Below are 21299 nucleotides of genomic sequence, written 5' to 3' on the forward strand. Positions count from 1 at the left end.
CCATTCCCAGTTCTCAAGTCTTAGCTTCTGATGGTCAGAAGTTTAGGGACCCCTGGAGCTTGGGGTTGCATCCTTGAGTATTTTGGCTAATAGCCATTGATGGACCTATCCTCCATGAATTTATCGAATTCTTTTTTGAACCCAGTTATCCTTTTGGCCTTCACAACAGTCCCTGGCAACGAGTTCCATAGGTTGAATTTTTACTGTGTGAAGTAGCACTTCCTTATGTTTGTTTTAAACCTGCTGCCTATTAATTTCATTGAGTGACCTTGGCTTCTTGTGTTATGTGAGTGGGTAAATAAACACTTCCTTATTCACTTTCTTCACATCATTCATGATTATATGTCCCCCCACCCTGAGTCGTCTCCTTTCTAAGCTGAACAGTCCCAGTCTTTTTAATCTCTCCTGGTAAAGAAATTGTTCCATACTCTTGATCATTTTGTATCCCTTCTCTGTACCTTTTCCAATTCCAATATACCAGGCAAATTGGGTGAAACAATAGTAAAGAACAACATTATCAGGGCATATCAAGTGGGGTCCTGCAGAGTCCGGTTCTGTTCAATATCTTCACCAATGATTTAGTTAATGTCATAGAGAGTACACTTATAAAGTTTGCAAAGGATGCCAAGCTGGGAGGGGTTGCAAGTGCTTTGGAGGATAAGATTAAAATTCAAAATGATCTGGACAAACTGGAGAAAGGGTCTGAAGCAAATAGGACGAAATTCAATAAGGCCAAATGCAAAGTACTCCACTTAGGAAAGAACAATCAGTTGCACACATACAAAATGGGAAATGATTGCCTAGGGAGTACTGCAGAAAGGAATCTGGGGGTCACGAGATAAATAGGAGTCAACACTGTTGCAAAAAAACCAAACATCATTTTGGGATGTATTAGCAGGACTGTTGTAAGCAAGACATGAAAAGTAATTCTTCTGCTCTATTCTGTGCTGATTAGACCTCAACTGGAGTATTGTGGCCAGTTCTGGAGGCCACATTTCAGGAAGGATGTGGACAAATTGGAGAAAGTCCAGAGAAGAGGAACAAAAATGATTAAAGGTCTAGAAAGCATGACCTGTGTGGGAAGATTGAAAAAAATGGGTTTGTTTAATTTGGAGAAGAGAAGACTGAGAGGGGACATGATAAAAGCTTTGAAGTTCAAAAACGGTTGTTACAAGGAGGAGGGAGAAAGATTGTTCTCCTTAACTTTTGAGGATAGGACAAGAAGCAATGGGCTTAAATTGTAGCAAGGGCAGTTTAGGTTGGACATTAGGAAAACCTTCCTAACTGTCCGGGTGGTTAAGCACTGGAATAAATTGCCTAGGGAGATAGTGGAATCTCTATTATTGGAGATTTTTAAGTGCAGGCTAAACAAACACCTGTTAGGGATAGTCTAGATAATACTTAGTCCTGCTATGAGTGCAGAGGACTGGACTAAGGGGAATCTCAAGGTCCCTTCCAGATTCTATGATTCTGTTAGCTTTTTTGACTGCTGCAGCACACTGAGCAGATGTTTTCAGAGAACTATCAATGATGATTCCAAGATCTCTTTCTTGAGTGGTAGCAACTAATTTAGACCCCCAGCATTTTGTATGTATAGCTGGGATTATTTTTTCAATTGTGTATTTCTTTGCATTTGTCAACATTGAATTTCGTCTGCTAGTTTGTTGCCTAGTCACCCAGTTTTTTGAGATCCCTTTGTAATTCTTCACAGTCAGCTTTGGACCTTACTATCTTGAGTAATTAATATTGTTTGCAAATGTTGCCACCTTACTGTTTACACACCTTTTTCCTGGTCATTTATAAAAATGTTGAACAGCACTGGCTCCAGTATACCTCTCTGGGGAACCCCACTATTTACCTCTTTCCATTGTGAAAACTGACCATTTATTCTTACCTTTTGTTTCCTAACTTTTAACCAGTTATGAATCCATGAAAGCACCTTCCCTCTTATCCCATGACTGGTTAATTTGTGTGAGAGCCTTTGGTGTGGGACCTTGCCAAAGACTTTCTGAAACTCCAAGTACACTGTATTCACTGGATCATCTTTGTCTGCATGCTGGTTGTCTCAGAGAATGGTAATAGATTGGTGAGGCATGATTTCCCTTTACAAAAGCCGTTCGACTCTTCCCCAACATATTGTGTTTGTTTATATGATTGATAATTTGTTCTTTACTATAGGTTTTTTGCCTGGTACTGAAGGTGCACCTGTAATTGTCAGTATCACTTTTGAAACCTTTTTTATAAATATCAGCGTTACATTAGGTATCCTCCAGTCATCTGGAACAGAGGTTGATGTAATTAATAGGTTACATACTAAAGTTAGTAGTTCTGCAATTTCATATTTGAGTTCCTTCAGAACTCTTGGTGAATACCATCTGATCCTGGTGAGTTATTACTGTTTAATCTATCCGTTTGTTCTAAAACCTACTCTTAATGACACCTCAATCGGGGACAGTTCCTCAGATTTGTTACCTAAAAAGAATGGCTCAGGTTTGGGAATCTCCTTGACATCCTTTGCAGTGAAGAGGATGACAACATTTTTTTACAAAAAGATGAGGCACAATTTTATAATTCAGCGACTATAACAGCAAAACATTTTAGATAAGGTTGCAGGAAATTAAAAGCAAAGGAGAGACTTTTCTTGGCTTCTAATCCAGACCCAAAGCCAGAAAGTCTCTGCAGATCCCTTGTATAGAAGGTGCATAAGACTTCAGGTCAAATCCTTGCCCCATTCCATTCGTTGGGAGTTTTGCCACAGACTTCAAAGACTCCAGGATTTTACTTGTGACTGTTTTGATCTGTGTCAGTTACCTAATGGTAAATCTATTGGTAATTTCAATCCTAATAAAACAGTGGGAGAGATGGTAAGAGGAGAAATCTGTAACCAGATAGGGGGAAATATGAAAGTTCATTGGGCATGAGCATTAGGTTTGCACGAGCATCATCCCAGGCATAGGTACTCAATTTTAAAATTAGTGGATTAAGAGACTACAGTACTGTAGATATATTAATTCAGTATTTAAGTAAGGTAACTGATGCAGAACCTCACTGTAATAAATTAATTCAAAGGTCTATGAGAAGCTTAAAAGAAAACTAAGCAAAACCTAGAAAAAAGTCCAGGGCCTTAATTAATAAGCACCCCCATCTTACCTAGTTTAACATAAACTGCACCAGGGAACTAGTACCTTAACATCACACTAATACCTTAGCAGCCTCTTAACCTTAACATTCTTTTAATGTAGTGTTTTGTGTGTGTGTGTGTATGTAATTTCTTATGTTTTAAAAAAAGTAAACTGGAAAAGCGGAAATTCTTTGAGTGCTGGTCCCTACGTGTATTGCAGTGTGCTCCATGTGCCTGAGAGAATTCTTGAAAGCAATGTCTGTTGGTCCGTGCATAAGCCCTCGCTCTCCTTGTGGCTCCAACTGAGGTTATAAAGGGAAGAGAGGACTGACCGCCTCTTCAGTTTCTTCTTATTGCCATATGGCTTGATTCAGAACTCCCAGTGTCCAGAGCTTTGCCTTGTTTTATTCTTTCATCTGTAAGGGTGTGTGTGTGTCTATATATATAGTAAATAGTTTCAAATTTTACTCTGTAGTTTTAGCTAAGTTTTATAGTTAGATTCCCCATTCTGCGGAAAACCCTGCCCTCTCCTTTCCCCCTCTCCCCACTTCCCAGGCACATATCTTTTTATGAGTAGTGGACTATGCCCAGGATTCCAGGCTCCAAAATCTGTGTTTCTTGTCCATTCTCCTTCACGGTCAGTGATGACCATCAGCCTTGTCTGTACTGCCTTGGGGAAGCTCACATCACAGCATGGTGCAGTATCTGCTGCTCTTTCTTCAGTTGTACCTGTGAGGGGCAGGAACTTCACCTCAAGGAGTACCTAACATAGAAAGCCATGAGTCTGCAGTCAGACCTAGGCTGGGAGATTACCCCCCCCCCCCCCGCCCAGTGCACTTCCTACCACAAGGTCCTACTTAGGAGCAAGGGATTGCATTGGGGTCTTGCAAGGAAGGCAGAGAGTGCTCTCATAAATACGTGCGCAAATTCTCCTCTAATTCCACTTCAAAGAAGTTGGATGCAACTCTGCCTATGTTGAACAAGTCTTCCCTTTCAGTCCATAAGGAGTTAGAATGTCCTAAGTCTGAGGGTCATGACAAGAATGCCCAAAAATCCAGGGCTCCATTGTGTTACCTCTGTTCCCCTAAAAACCAACCCAGGGTCACACTTGTATTAGTTTTATTACAATGCTGCTGTTAAGTCAGACAGAAAAGAGAAGGAGCTTATTTATACACTGCATTCATATCCCCATGTACCCACACACTTACACAGGCTGAGGGTTACCGGAGACAGCATGGGAAACCAAGAAGCCGAAGCGTGGTAGATCTGGTGTGTCCGCCTGCGGTCACGGATCTGGGCTCGTGAGCAGGTCAAGGAGCAGCTGCTTGTGTGTGTGGCTGCTTCCTTTTTATTTTGGAAGTGGGCACTCCTGTCACGTACACTGAGTTTTTCTTCTGTGTCCGTCACCGAGAAACTTTCCCAGTCCCTGTTCCTTTCATGCATCTTTTCTTTACAGCACTCCGTGATTGCCTTCTCAGGGCAGATTATATCAGACACACCTGGCTCCGGGCTCTTTTCTCCTTGCAGTTCCTCTCTGCCCAGTTCCCCTCACACTCCCTTATCTTCCACACACACACTCCCTTGTTCACACACTCTCTGATTGCACGATGGGATATTACAAAGCGTGGCAGTTCATACAAGTGGTAACTTGAAAAGGTTACAGAGTTTGCAAAGGTTACAAAACTTAAAAGGCTGTGCTAACAGTAACTGAAGTTACAAAGTCTGCAACAAGGTTGCAGAACTTAATGATACAAGTTACAGATCTTACAATCGCATTTGAGCGGAGGCTTTACATAACACATCGGTTTCTTGTGGCAATGATACCTATGGTTCCAACTAAGCCTAAACATTGGGAACCACAGCACTGACAAAAAGCACCCACAGGGACCCTCAACCACCTACAGTATAGGCTCTGCCTCTTCAGACTGTGGTGCAAACTATAACTGCTGTGGCTCTGTCAGATTGTGGGGAGAGGGGTACAGGACCAGGGAGAGCAGAGACTTAGGCTACACCTGATGATATTTTTATCTCCCTGATCCCCAATGTCTATCACTGTCAGGGCTTTTCCTCATGAAGAAAGGGCCTAACTCCACCAGATAGGGTTGTCAGGTGTCCATTTTTTGACTGGAACGCCCGTTCAATAAGGGACCTTGGCGGCGGGCCTCTAAAAGTCTGGTTGGCAGGACTTGCAGGCTCCCTACCTGGCTCTGTGTGGCTCCATGGAAGTGGCAACATGTCCCTTGGCTTCTAGGCGGAGGAACGGCCACGGGGGCTCTGGGAACCACGGGCAATGGGAGCTGAGAGGCTGGTGCCTGCGTGCCAAGGCAGCATGCAGAAACGCCTGGCTGCGCCTCTGCCTAGGAGCCAAGGGACATGTTGCTGCTTGCGGCTGACCGCCTGAAGTGAGCGCCGCTAAGAGCCCACATCCTTCACCCCCTCCTGCACCCCAACCCCCAGCCCTGAGCTCCCTCCTGCACCTGAACCTCCTTCTGCACCCCAACCTCTACCCCAGCTTGGAACCCCCTCCCACACTCCAAACCCCTCCAAACTGCCCAGAGCCGCCTCCTCTACCTCAAAGCCCTCATCCCTGGCTGCAGCCCAGAGCCCCTCCCACACCCCAATCTCCTGCCTCAGACTGGAGTCCCCTCCTGCAAGCTGAACCCCTTAGCCCTACTCCCCATCCCCCACCTGCACACCAAACCTCTCATCCCTGGCCCCAACCCAGAGCTCATACCCCCAGACAAAGCCCTCACCCTCTCCTGCACCCCAACCCACTGCCCCAGCCCAGTGAAAACGAGTTGTTGAGGGAGGCAAGTGGTGGCAAGTGAGGGGATGGAGTGAGCGGGGGTGGGGCCTCAGAGAAGGGGTGGAGCAGGGGCGTGGCCTTTGGGAACAGGCAGGGCAAGGGTGTTCAGTTTTGTGCAGTTAGAATGTGGGCAACCCGACTACCAGGAGATGCAACTTATGGCAAGTGTCTGTCCCCCATTCCATCGTCCAGTCATGGTTTCCCTCCAGCGGAACCATCAATAGATCCATCCCTTGCAGAACAGCCTGAAATTTTAGTCATTATCTTCCTGATCACCATCACCAGTGGTTGTCATACTGCCATCTCCCAAATCTCTTGCAGGCTAGGATACAACTATTATAATATGTTGCACTAACCCCACTATGCATAATTCAGTAGGGATTTCTCCCCTTTTCCTTGTTTGTATTTCATCACCCAATTAATGTTGGGGTGCCCTTCTCCCACAGAAAAGGAGTACTGGTGGCACCTTAGAGACTAACCAATTTATTTGAGCATAAGCTTTCGTGAGCTACAGCTCACTTCATCGGATGCATACTGTGGAAAATGCAGAAGATGTTTTTATACACACAAACCATGAAAAAATGGGTGTTTATCACTACAAAAGGTTTTCTCTCCCCCCACCCTACTCTCCTGCTGGTAATAGCGTATTTAAAGTGATCACTCTCCTTACAATGTGTATGATAATCAAGGTGGGCCATTTCCAGCACAAATCCAGGTTTTCCCCCGACCCCCACAAATCTTGGGAGACAGGCCAGTCCTTGCCTACAGACAGCCCCCCAACCTGAAGCGAATACTCACCAGCAACCACATACCACACAACAGAACCACTAACCCAGGAACCTATCCTTGCAACAAGAAAAGGAGTACTTGTGGCATCTTAGAGACTAACCAATTTATTTGAGCATAAGCTTTCGTGAGCTACAGCTCACTTCATCGGATGCATACTGTGGAAAGTGTAGAAGATCTTTTCATACACACAAAGCATGAAAAAATACCTCCCCCCACCCCACTCTCCTGCTGGTAATAGCTTATCTAAAGTGATCACTCTCCTTACAATGTGTATGATAATCAAGGTGGGCCATTTCCAGCACAAATCCAGGGTTTAACAAGAACGTCTGAGGGGGGGAGGGTAGGAAAAAACAAGGGGAAATAGGTTACTTTGCATAATGACTTAGCCACTCCCAGTCTCTATTCAAGCCTAAGTTAATTGTATCCAATTTGCAAATGAATTCCAATTCAGCAGTCTCTCGCTGGAGTCTGGATTTGAAGTTTTTTTGTTGTAATATCGCAACTTTCATGTCTGTAATCGCGTGACCAGAGAGATTGAAGTGTTCTCCGACTGGTTTATGAATGTTAATTCTTGAAATCTGGTTTGTGTCCATTTATACTTTTACGTAGAGACTGTCCAGTTTGACCAATGTACCTGGCAGAGGGGCATTGCTGGCACATGATGGCACATATCACATTGGTGGATGTGCAGGTGAACGAGCCTCTGATAGTGTGGCTGATGTTATTAGGCCCTGTGATGGTGTCCCCTGAATAGATATGTGGGCACAGTTGGCAACGGGCTTTGTTGCAAGGATAGGTTCCTGGGTTAGTGGTTCTGTTGTGTGGTATGTGGTTGCTGGTGAGTATTTGCTTCAGGTTGGGGAGCTGTCTGTAGGCAAGGACTGGCCTGTCTCCCAAGATTTGTGAGAGTGTTGTGTCATCCTTCAGGATAGGTTGTAGATCCTTAATAATGCGTTGGAGGGGTTTTAGTTGGGGGCTGAAGGTGACGCCTGCTAAGTCATTATGCAAGGTAACCTATTTCCCCTTGTTTTTTCCTACCTCCCCCCCACTCAGACTTTCTTGTTAAACCATGGATTTGTGCTGGAAATGGCCCACCTTGATTATCGTACACATTGTAAGGAGAGTGATCACTTTAGATAAGCTATTACCAGCAGGAGAGTAGGGTGGGGGGAGAGAAAACCTTTTGTAGTGATAAACACCCATTTTTTCATGGTTTGTGTGTATAAAAACACCTTCTGTATTTTCCACAGTATGCATCCGATGAAGTGAGCTGTAGCTCACGAAAGCTTATGCTCAAATAAATTGGTTAGTCTCTAAGGTGCCACAAGTACTCCTTTTCTTTTTGCGAATACAGACTAACACGGTTGTTACTCTGAAACTTCTCCCATAGGTTACCAGGGCTTTTATTTCAAGCTTATTAGAATATATATCAGTGAGTTACCATGGCACTCTTGTGGTCAGGCATTTGCAGATGATCATAACTCAAAATATCCCAAGCTAGCATCTTTTGGTTACCTGTCATCAGTTTAGAGATTACGGTATTCTATTTTATGATCTACGGCTACTTGTGGTTAGCTGCATATGCCAAAGCTTTTGGGTCTTCTGCCTTGTTTATTTAAACCATTGTATTACAGGCCTGAGGCCTATAGGCTCATTGCTGTACTGTTTTAACTTATACCTATGCCTTACCAAGCAAATACCTACAGTTAAATCCAAATCAAGATAATTAAATCCAAAGCTGAATGCAAGGAGATCTCACAAAAATGGCTGACTGGGCAACAAAAGAAAACAATGACAGCATAGCTGCCTGCCTCAAATGTTTACAAGACCACAGGCAGCCCTCAGCTATCCACCCCAAACGCATAGTCAAACTCATCCATTTCATCCTCACCCATAACAATTTCACATTCAACAGCACTTTGTCCAGACCGTGGGAACAACCATAGCATGCCAATATGTCAGCCTCTCTTTGGGCTACATTGAAGAACAGTTTGTGGACACATGCACCACAAAACAAATCATATACCTAAGATCATATACATCAATGATATTTACCTGGACAGACAGGTAAACTCCCTCATAGATTTCCACTACAATTTCAGCAACCACCATCCATCAGTTAAACTCTCTCCCACACTAGCATCAATTTGCTGGAAACCACAATCAGTTTCAGCAACTGGAACCCTACAAACAACCATATACAAGAAACCCACAGATCACCACACCTAGCCTCATAGATCCAGTAACCATGCCAAACACACCAAGAAATCTGTTACCTACAGCCAGGCACTTAGATTCTACAATATGCTCCAAGAAGAAAATTTGAGATGCACACCTTATCACTGCTTTCTCCAAACAAGGACACCGCATCAGAACAGTAGATCATGTCATGGATCAGGCCACCCAAATACCCTGAGAGAATCTACTTCAATACAGAAATAAAACACCCATAGTTGTCACCTACTCCCCCGCCCACACTGGAACCTATACGGGGTATCCTCAAACTTTTACAACTTATGCTCGATGGGGACCCCATCCTGAAAGAAATCTTTCCTGCACTCCCACTTCAAAACACCCCCCTAGTCTCTCCACGCACATCATCATCAAAAGCAAGCTCTCTACAGACCAGAACACACCAACTCAAAGCATCACCAGACCCTGCCAGAACAACAGATTCAAAACCTGCAGACATTATCTCCACTACTACAATGTTCAACACCCCACACAACACAAGCTCCATCGATTCTACACGACTATCACATGTGGAATACCTCATCCAGCACACTAACTGCCCCAGTAACAACTATGTAGGGTGAAACCAGACAATCACTACGCTCCCAAATGAACTCTCACAGAAAAATGATAAGACAAAAACACCACATCACCTGTGAGTGAACACTTTTCACAAAACAATCACTCTATATCTGACCTATCGGTCCTCAACTTCAAAGGAAACCTGCACAACACTTTCAAAAGATGAGCCTGGGGGGTTAAATTCATTACTCTGCTGGACACTAAAAATCATGGACTGAACAGAGACACTGGATTTATGGCTTATTACAACAAACTGTAACCCACTAACATCCTCATTTTGTCCTGTGACTTCAGCGGTGTCTCTACCTTGAATGGTGCAGTACAATATGTGTTAAGTACTTATGCTGCAGCTAAACAATCTGTTCCACCTTGCATTTTGTTGTGATGCTGGAAGTTCCTTTCCCAGACCTGAAGAAGAGCTCTGTGTGGCTCAAAAGCTTGTCTCTCTCACCAAAAGTTGTTGATCCAATAAAAGATATTACCTCACCCACCTTGCCTCTCTAATATCCTGCGACTGGCCTGGCTACAACTACACTGCGTGGGCAACAAAATGACAGATGAAATTCATTGTTATATGCAAAGTGTGCACATTGAGAAAAAATAATCACAACTATACATACAAAATAAAGGCTTCTAAATTAGCTATTACCACTCAAGACTGACTGTAAGCCTGTGATTGCCAGAAGCTGGAATTGGACAACCGGGGATGGATTGCTCAATATATTGCCCTGTTCTGTTAATTCCCTCTGAAGAATCTGGCACTAGGCAGGATACTGGGCTAGATGGACCATTGATCTGACCCAGTAAGGCCCTTCTTATGTTCCTAGCCTTTAGTTCAGAATAGCTAATTACCAATCACTGTTGGCTAAATATGATTATTTGAACGATTCCAAATTCCTGGACTTCATTGACAAGTTTCTGCACTAAGAGAGATCACAATTCCAGGTTCTCATTGAGGATGGCAAGTTGATTGCCAGGACCACTTTTCAATCAGTGGTTGATGTAGCAGATACATCTTCAAAGTCAATGGCAGCAGCCGTTGTGATGTGCTGTGAATCATGGCTTCATGCTTTGGGGTTTCCCAGGGAGGTCCAGACATCATGGAGGAGATGGATCACTTGAAATTGCCCTATTGTGTTTGTTCCGTCTGAAGCATCTGGCTCTGGCCATGGTGAGAGACAGGATACTGGGCTATATAGACCTTTGGTCTGACTCAGTATGGCGCTTCTTATGTTCTTATGACTCAGGAATCTTGGATTCTATTCCAGATTCTGGAGGGGAATGTTCTATGGCTGTCAGTGACCCTTCTACCCATCGCCTTTAGTCTGTCCTTCTGCCAGTCATGTCTCTCCCCCACCCCACCGTCCCAGTCTCCTTGCCCAGCCAGTCCTAATTCTCTCCTGAAGGCTACCCAGTGAATCAAATCTCCATCCCCAGGGTCCTCATCCCACTTTCCTTCCCAGACACCCTGCCTGGGAATTCCAGTCTCCTCCTTCGATCTCAGTCTCCCCATCCCACTGCTTCCAGTCCTTCCACCCAGGTTCCTTATTCCGCAATGCTTAGCCAGCCCAAATCTAATCCCTCTCCTCCCACCTCAGCTCCTCATCTGATCTGGCTCCTAGTCATTGTTCCCCCTTCTTCTCCCACTAGTTCACTCCCAGTCCCCCTGCCCTCCACTGCCTGTTTGTCCCAGTCATTTCTCTCTCCCACCACCCACACATTGGATTCTTAGCCCCTCTGCTTGGGAGTCAGGCTGCAGTTTTTTCTATGCTGTCCAGGAGCCGGGAGATGGAGGGCATGCATTAAGACACAGAAGATATAATCTCCCTGTCCTCGGCACCTAGGAGCAGCAATTTCATGATAAGCTTCTGCTCAGATCCTGCATTCCTGGGAGGTATCATGCTTAGTGCAAATGAAAAATTGTCAAAAAATTTAGCTACCAAAGTATACCCTATACTGCGGAGATGTGAACTAAGGTTTTTCAGAAGGTTATGAATTGGCCATGTTTGGGTGCTTTTTCACTGAAACAGCAAAAGGCACCTTGCTCAAGTGTGGTACAGCAGTCAGTGCTCAAGCCTTAATTTGTCAGAAAGTGCCTTAGAGTGAGGTTAATTAGAAGCTTCTTATGGTATCCAAACCCCAATTTGAAATATGAGGGTTTCTACCAAACTGAAAGATGGATAGAGGTTCTGTTGAATTTTTGGCCTTTATATTGGAAGTTTAAAACTAAATGCTTCTGCCAAGGATTTCTGAAGTAACTAGTGATTTTGGGGGCTTCATTATTTGGGGGCTTCTTGTCACAAAAGAGGCGTTCTCTGGACTTTTAAGTATCGTGCCACTTGATGGCATCACAAGTTTGGCACATAGATTAAGTAGTTTTGAAAATTGTGACCTGGATACTATGAGTGCCTATGAGTGTATCCTGATGTGGGCTTTTGAAGAATACCACCCTGATATCTATTAGAAAAGTGAAAGAAGATGGGTCCTTTGGGAGCACTTTATCTTTAGATATTTTGTGGACTTTTTAGCTTTCTTTTCTCTCTGTTTGAATATGTTCATTCTAGGGTTGTCAGTTAATCGCAGTTAACTCACGCAATTAATACAAAAAAATTAATCGTGATTAATCGCACTGTTAAACAATAGAATACCAATTGAAATATATTAAATAATTTTGGATGTTTGTCTACATTTTCAAATATATTGATTTCAATTAGAACACAGAATACAAAGTGTACAGTGCTCACTTAATATTATTTTTTGATTACAAATATTTTGCACTGTAAAAATGATAAAAGAAATAGTACTTTTTCAGTTCACCTCATACAAGTACTGTAGTGCAATCTCTTTATTGTGAAAGTGCAACTTACAAATGTAGAACTTTTTTGGTATATAACTGCACTCAAAAACAAAACAATGTAAAACTTTGGAGCCTACGAGTCCACTCAGTCCTACTTCTTGTTCAGCAAATCGCTAAGATAAACAAGTTTGTTTACATTTACAGGAGATAATGCTGCCCTCTTCTTATTTACAGTATCACCTGAAAGTGAGAACAGGCATTCGCATGGCGCTTTCGTAGCCGGCATTTCAAGGTATTTATGTGCCAGATATGCTAAACATTTGTATGCCCATTCATGCTTCAGCCACCATTCCAGAGGACATGCTTCCATGCTGATGATGCTCCTTTAAAAAAATAATGCATTAATGAAATTTGTGACTGAACTCCTTGGGGGAGAATTACATGTCTCGTGCTCTGTTTTACCCACATTCTGCCATATATTTCATGTTATAGCAGTCTCGGATGATGACCCAGCACATGTTCATTTTAAGAACACTTACTGCAGATTTGACAAAACACAAAGAAGGTACCAATGTGAGATTTCTAAAAATAGTTATAGCATTTGACCCAAGGTTTAAGAATCTGAAGTGCCTTCCAAAATCGGAGGAGGAGGAGGTGTGGAATACGCTTTCAGAAGTCCTAAAAGAGCAACACTCTGATACAGAAATTACACAATCCAAACCATCAAAAAAGAAAATTATCCTTCTGCTGGTGGCATCTGACTCAGATAATGAAAATGAACGTGCGTTGGTCTGCATCACTTTGGATTGTTATCGAGCAGAACCAGTCATCAGCATGAACGCATGTCCTCTGGAATGGTGTTTGAAGCATGAAGGGAAATATCAATCTTTAGTGCATCTGGCACGTAAATATCTTGCAACGCCGGCTACAACAGTGCCATGCGAAAGCCTGTTCTTACTTTCAAGTCACACTGTAAAGAAAGAAGCAGGCAGCATTATCTCCTGCAAATGTAAACAAACTTGTTTGAGCAATTGGCTGAACAAGAAGTAGGACTGAATGGATTTGTAGGCACTAAAGTTTTACATTTTTAAATTTTTTAGTGCAGTTATTTTTTGTACATAATTCTACATTTGTAAGTTCAACTTTTATGCTAAAGATATTGCACTACAGTGCTTGTATTAGGTGAACTGAAAATACTATTTTTTGTTTTTTACAGTGCAAATATTTGTAATAAAAAATAAATATAAAGTGAGCACTGTACACTTTGTATTCTGTGTTGTAATTGAAATCTATATATTTGACAATGTGGAAAATATCCAAAAATATTTAAATAAATGATATTCTGTTATTAACAGTGCAATTAATCTCAATTAATTTTTTAATCGCTTGACAGCTTAATTCATTCTGTATACTACAAAATGGATTCAGAATAAAAGGTGTAATAAACTGAACAGGTTAGTCAAACACCTGTTAGGAATTGTCTAGGTAATCATAGAAATGTAGAACTGCAGGAACCTTGGTAGGTTATCTAGTCCAGACCTCTGTACTGAGTCAGGACTAAGTATTAGCTAGACCATCTCTGATAGGTGTTTCTCTAACTGTCCTTGACAAATCCATGTTGTCTGTTACTTATCTCCTTATTGTCTTTTAGGTGTTACAAATTGATTGAGTATTTTCTCCATTATCTTTCTGGGTATAGAAGTTAAGCTAAGTAGTCTAAAATTCCCTGGGTTGTCCCTATTCCTCTTTTTATAGCTAGGTACTGTGTTTGCCCTTTTCTAGTCCTCTGGGATCTGTCCCATCCTCTACAAGTTCTCAAAGATAATCGCTAATGGCTAGCTCACAGATCTCCTCAGTCAGTTCCTTAAATATTCTAGGATGTATTTCATCAGTCCCTACCGGCTTGAAGACATCTAACATGTCTAAGTAATTCATAACTTGTTCTTTTCCTATTTTAGCCTCAGATCCTTCCCCATTTACACCGATTTTCACTATGTATATTTTCCAATCACAGCTAACCTTTTTTAGTGAAACAAAAAAGGCATATAACACTTCAGCCGCTGCTGAGTTTTCTGTTGTTGTCTCTCTCTCCTGGTTGAGTAATGGGCCTACCCTGTCCTTAGTCTTTCTCTTGCTTCTAAAGTATTTGTAAATGTTTTGATGGTATCCTTTGTGCCCCTAGCTAGTTTAATTTCATTTTTTGTCTTCACCGTTCTACTTTTGTCCCTACATGCTTGTGCTGTTTTTTTATATTCATCCTTCATAATTTGACTTAGGGTTTCCACTTTTTATAGGACTCTATTTTGAGTGTCAGGTCGTTCAGGATATCCTGGTTAAGCCAGGGGGTCTCTTCCTAGCTTTCCTATGTATTGTGTTTGTTTGCTTTTGTGCCCTTAATAATGTCTCTCTAAAATACTGCCAATTCTCCTGAACTCCTTTTTCCCTTAGGGATCTTACCTACCAATTCTCTTAGTTTGCTGAAGTCTGCCTTCTTGAAGTCCGTTGTCTTTATTCTGATGTTTTCCATTTTACCATTCCTTAGGATTGTGAACTCTTATCATTTCACGATCACTTTCATATAAGTGGCCTTCTTCCTTCAAATACTCAACCAGTTCCTCCCTTTTTGACAGCATCACATCTAGAATAGCTTCTTCCCTCATCGCTTTCTCCATGTTCGGAAATAAAAAGTTGTCTGCAGTGCATTCCAAGAACTTGTTGGGTAATCTGTACCCTGCTGTATTATATTCCCAACAGATGTCTGGCTAGTTGAAGTCCACCCATCACCAACAAGTCCTGTGTTTTGGATTATTTTGTTAGTTGTTTTAAAAAAGCCCCATTCACCTCTTCTTGCTTATTAAGTGATCTATAATAGACACCTCTCATGACATCACCCTTGGTTTTTTATATCCCTTTTATCCTTACCCAAAGACTTTCAACGGGTCTGCCTTCCACTTCTATTGCAACCTCAGTGCAACTGTATGCATCTTTCGAATACAAGAAAACACCTCTCTTTTTTCCCTGCCTGACATTCCTGAACAAGCTCTACCCTTCTATGCCAATAGTCCAGTAGTGAATTATCCCACCAAGTTCTGTGATGCCAATTATGTCATAACTGTGATTATTCACTAGTATTTCTAGTTCTTCCTGTTAATTCCCCATACGTGTAGCATTAGTATACAAACATATAACATGGTCAGTAGATTTCCCCTCTATATTCCTTCTTGTTTCTCCTTTGTCCTTGCTGTGATTGCCCGTGTTCCTCCCAGCTTCCAACCCTTCCTCAAGGTCTCCATGTTTTGGATTTACCTGTGGGCTTTTGTCTCCTATTCCTGTCAAACCTAGTTTTAAGCCCACCTTAGAATCATAGAATATCAGGGTTGGAAGGGACCTCAGGAGGTCATCTAGTCCAACCCCCTGCTCAAAGCAAGACCAATCCCCAACTAAATCATCCCATCCAGAGCTTTGTCAAGCTTGACCTTAAAAACCTCAAAGGAAGGAGATTCCACCACCTCCCTAGGTAACCTTACTAGGTTAGCCAGTCTGTTTCCAAAGATACTCTTCTTCCTTGATAGGTGGACCCCATCTCTGCTCAGTGGTCTTTCTCGAAAGAGCATCCCATGGTCAAGGAAGCTGAAGCCCTCATGGTGACACCATCTGTGCAGCCATGCATTTACTTCCTGGATGTGTGTGTCTGTGCCTGAGCCCATGCCCTTGGCTGGAAGGATCAATGAGAACACCACCTGTGCCCCCAGTTCCTTCACCCTCACTCTCAGAACATTGTAGACACTTCTGATCTGCTCAGGGTCATATGTTGGTGTATCATTAGTGCCCACATGTATGAGCGGCATGGCATAACAATCAGGGTTGGATGATCCTCGGCCATCCTTCTCTAGTACTTAGTCCTGCCTCAGTGCAGGGGACTGGACTAGATGACATGTCCTACATTTCTTGCAGCCCTACATTTCTGTGATTCTATGATTATTTCATAGTCCAATTCAATGGACTAAAAAAAAATTCTTATCAATCTGTTTAAAAACACAACCATATTAAATCTTCTATTATAAAGCTGTCCTTTGAAATTTAAAATGTGTAATAATTTTAACTAATTTATATAGCATCATAGAGTTTAAGGCCAGAAGGAACCACCAGACCATCTAGTCCAGTGGTTCCCAAACTTGGTTCGCGGCTTGTTCAGGGTAAGCTCTGGCGGGCCGCAAGATGCTTTGTTTACGAAACAGAGCGTCAGAAGGTACGGCCGCTTGCAGCTCCCAGTGGCCCAGTTTGCCGATCCTGGACAATGGGAGCTGTGGGAAGTGGTGGCACGACCCCATATATGGAGATCAGTTAGACCCTGAGCATGTAAGCTTGATTTAGTTGGGGATTGGTTCTGCTTTGAGCAGGGGGTTGGACTATATGACCTTCTGAGGCCCCTTCCAGCCCTGATATTCTATGATTCTAAGCAAGAACCAGCCAGCTAAGTACCTGAGAGAGAGAATGCTCAGAGCTCTGGCCCTCCCTGTCCAATATCCCATCTCCAGGTGTGGCCATCCCTGATGGTTCAGAGGAAAGAGATTTAAAAAAAAACAAAAAAAACCCCACCACCCTTACAGAATACATAGGGGGGAGGGGAGAGGACACTTCCTGACCCTTGCAGGGTTGTAATTTGTTTGCAATAGATGAAAACAATATACACATTTTGATTGATGATTTTTTCCATAACAGTTACAAGTTATGATTGTCATTTTTCCCTCAAAGAAGATCCCTGTAATTATCTTTACCTTCTCAGCCTCAAAGGTCTGGGTGCTGACTGTCTTCTCAGGAGAGGCTGCTGGCACCTGCTAGTGCTAATGATTTGAACAAATGATTGACTGCAGAGATGAGAGGCACTTTTTCCTCAGTTCCTTCCAAGGCTAAGCACAATTCTTTCATAGGAATCTCAGTTCTTGTTGGTCCAGAATACACCACCAAACATGAATTCCAAACTCCAGTCCCCACATACTAGTACATCTGAGCTACTGATAGACCACAGAGTTAATAATTTTGTTCTTAGCACATAGAACTTAGCAATTTACAATCTGTATGAGAATCTTTCTTGTAAATTTTACATCATCCAATGCAAACTATTTATTTTCTTTAATCTGCAAATAGCAAAATTATTATTGTGGAGAGTTGTACTTGTGAATGGATGCTTAAGTTAGCAGTATCTTAATAAAATATCTGTTACATATTAGATATCTTCAATCTTGAGTGAAATATTAGGGAAAGATTAAAATCATAAGTCAAATGTTTCACTGGTGATACAGGATGGGAATGGGTGAATTTTTAACTTCTAAAATTATGAGGCTGTAAGACATTTTAATAATCTAATATGCAGTTATTAGAAACACAGGTAAGGAAACCTGAGTGTCACTTTAAATTCTCATAACTGTCAGCTAATGATTTTGATGCCTCCAAGTTTTTAAGAAACTGGATGAAGTGTCAAACCAATGTTGTTTATAGACAATAAAAAACATGCCATGGGTACTAATTGTTCTACTTCTACTTCTTGTTTGTACTAGCAAAAACCCGTGCTGCGGATTTATTGGTGAATCCCCTGGATCCAAGAAATGCAGATAAAATTAGAGTTAAAATTGCTGATCTGGGAAATGCTTGCTGGGTAGTAAGTATAAAAATCTTATTTTAAGTTTTTAGCCTTCATTATTGAGAACAAACCTTTTTATTGTTAGTTTTTTTTTCCATTAATGCCATTCTTTCCATTTTAGCATAAACACTTCACTGAAGACATCCAGACAAGACAGTATAGATCCATAGAGGTTTTAATAGGAGCAGGTTACAGTACACCTGCAGATATCTGGAGTACAGCCTGTATGGTAAGAACAAGAATATGCTGTTATTTTATTATGTCAATCAAACTTTATTTTACTAAATAAAATTCATTGAGAACACTTGCTTATTTACAGTGTGGACCTGGCTATAAGGGTGGTTCTTATAAATTAAGTAATCACAGGAGCAATGCTATAACTGAGATAATAAACATATTTTCACTATAAGTTTGATATTTTTTTCCCACCTCAACTTCTCCAACATTCTCAAAGTAGTAGCTTCCAGTAATTGTCCTTGCATGGTCTTTTGGCACAGAGGAATGTTTTGCGGAAAGTTTCATTCTTGTTCGAGTAGATGCAGCCATGTATTCTATGCTGGTGTGTGCGCCTTGCATACTGGAACCAGAGAACTTAGCCTAGCAGTATCCATTGGGGCGGCACTGATGTTCTGTGGCCGTAGCCCCTCCTCATGTCATATAAAGGTGGTGCTGCCCTGACGCCCTCTGTTTCTTGTCACTGCCTATGGCTAGAGTCGGAGCTCTGTGTGTTGACTTCACCTCACACTTTTGCTTTCCGTTTTCTGAGAACTTTTCTTGTATAGGTTTAGTTTAAGTGTTAGTTTATTGTTAGTAGATTAGTTGGCTAATGCCGTTTGATGTCCTAACGAGAGTTTAAGCATTCTCCATTGTGTAGGGGGGCCATCCCGAACAGTGACCCTCCCACACATAGGTTGCTTGTTGTTTCTTGGTGATGAACACAGAGAGAGGTGCTCCATCTGCAAGTTGTTCACAAAGCGGACTCAGGTGGCGAGAGACTTGTGGTTGAGGCAGCACCTTCTGAAGCAGTCCCCCTTTTGCACCAAGGCCGCCTTCTGATCAGCGGCTGCCTTCAGATGTGACAAGCGATGCCACCCCACGCTCGGGCTCAGGTGTTTTTCCCAAGAGGAAAAGGTTGTTTACCCTCCTCTGGTGCAGCAAGGAAGAGGTCCCATAAAATGAGTTGGGACCGTTTCAGGTCTCAGGGTAACTCCTGCTCCAATTCTAGGAGGAGTGCTGACCAGCGCTGTACTCACTCTGGAAGGTGGGATGGAGCAACTGTTCAACTGCTACCTGGTACCATGCTGAGAACAGTGAGGGCCTGTCCTGTCGACTCCGGTTCTGGCCACGGGGCATCTGTTGAGTCCACTATCAACAGCACTGGCAACATTACTGACCATCTCCATGCCAACAGCATACCAGGTGACATCAGACCTGCTTTGCCTCTTGATTCCAGACTCTCTGCTGGTTCAGGAGTTATCTGGTGCTATGGCATCTACCAGCTTGTCCTCTGTTCTGCCCTTGGTACCTTCTCGCCGTGTCAAAGAGCTGCTGGGTCCCTCAAAACTGCGGCTCACACTGCCTCAGTAGCAGACTATAGAGCTGAAGTCAGGCCCTGGACCAAAAGCTCCCTCAATTCTGATGCATCCTTTGGCAACATCATTGTCTTGGTGGCAAATCCCATCAATGATGTTGTTACCAGCACCTCTCCTGGTACTGCACGGAGTGTGTCTCATTTGGTGCATCTGGTGCTGTTTCCCCATTCACCTTTGGCACCGATGTTTCCTCCTTATTGGGCTTTAGATAATTTTGATTGGTGGTTTTCCCCTTCAGGGCTGGCTTCCACATTGTTACCACAACACCTCTGGGATTCCTCTAGATCCAGGTCGAGGTCATCCTCCCCATCCTCGTCAGATAGGTGCCAGAGATCACCCTCAGATCACTATTGGTATTGAGATTGGGCATCTGTCCTGCAGTCGGGAGAAGGCTCTTGGCACGGTGCCTTACCTGAATGTCCTGTGGCCTCCTGGGAATCAGGAGCAGCAATACTGCTTGTAATGTTGCTGCAGCTGGTCTACTCCGGAAAGAGTCATAGATCCCAAGGAGAAGGCCTTCTGGTTGTTGGTTTAACCAGCCGCCCCCTCCGCCTCTGCAGCATATAACAAGTGCCGTTTTGACTCGTGTCAAGCGCAGTGACCCAGTGGTACCCTCTCCCTCTTTGTCCCGTTCCCCCCACCCCACATCCCACCCTCGATTCAGAGACAGGCTGGCCTGCTTTTTATAGTGTTCGGGACTCAGTTACAGTGGACAACCAGGTCCTAAACACCTTCAGGTCAGGTTGCCATACAGTTCCTCTCCATCCCTCTTCTCCACATCCCTACCCAATCCCTTTTCAGGGACCCCCTCTCATGAGTTGCTGCTCTTTGAGCAGGTTCATTATTTATTGGTTTTGGGGGGCACAGAGGCGGTCCCCCTGCAACACTGAGGGCAGAGATTCTACTCCCAGTATTTCCTGGTCCCCAAGTCCAAGGAAGCAATGGGACCTATCCTCAACCTCCATGATCTCAACAAATACATCAGATATGTGAGATTCCATATGGTCACTCTATTAAACTATCCTCCTGGCCTTGAATCACAATGGCTGGTTTTCAGCCCTGAACCTGCAGGACACTTATTTCCACATAGCAATCCTCCTGAGCCACAGGAAGTTTCTTAGATTCGTCATGGATAGCCACCCTATCAATACACCATGCTGCCTTTTGGCCTCTTTTCTGTTTCCCTGCTTTTCATCAAGTGTATGATTGTGGTAACCGCGTATCTCAGGAAGAAGGGAATTCATACCTTCCTATATCTGAATGATTGGTTATAGAGGGGCAAGTCCAGCAAGGAAGTCCTTTCTTATGTTCACTTCACGCTACGCCTACTCAAACATCTAGGTCTGATCCTGAACAGCAGGAAAGCAGTATTGCTTCCAACTCGAAGAATCAAGTTAATTGGGGCCCAGATAGATTCTACAAGGTCAGGAGCGTTTCTACCGACTGAGCAATTCCAGGTGATCCATCACCTATGTCTTAAGCTGCAGTCTCAACTCTTAACCGCAGCCTGAGTATGCCTGAGGTTGCTACGCCATATGGCCACCTTTATCCAGGTAGTCCAATATGCGAGGCTGCACCTGTGTCCTCTTTAGATGTAGCTGAAGTTGATCTATTGTCCAAATCGCTGTCCCTTGAGCACGATGATCGGACTCCTCCCACCAATCCTGGGTTTCTTACAGTGGTGGACAATTCTTGACAAAGTGTGCCGGGGTGTTCCTCTCACTCAGCCACCACTAACC

General features: G+C 43.1%; 1 protein-coding gene across 11 annotated transcripts in view; it reads left to right on the forward strand.

The window, feature by feature from the left end:
• Positions 1–21299, forward strand: part of SRPK2 (SRSF protein kinase 2) — a 310240-nt gene that overhangs the window by 248421 nt on the left and 40520 nt on the right. For all 11 annotated transcript variants that reach the window (XM_073328503.1, XM_073328508.1, XM_073328505.1 and 8 more), the window contains 2 exons: positions 17886–17986; positions 18090–18197. In XM_073328503.1, the coding sequence (XP_073184604.1) occupies positions 17886–17986; positions 18090–18197 (209 nt within the window). The remainder of the gene's footprint in view (positions 1–17885; positions 17987–18089; positions 18198–21299) is intronic.

Source organism: Lepidochelys kempii, chromosome 1 (assembly GCF_965140265.1).
Source record: "Lepidochelys kempii isolate rLepKem1 chromosome 1, rLepKem1.hap2, whole genome shotgun sequence".
Lineage (NCBI taxonomy): Eukaryota > Metazoa > Chordata > Testudines > Cheloniidae > Lepidochelys > Lepidochelys kempii.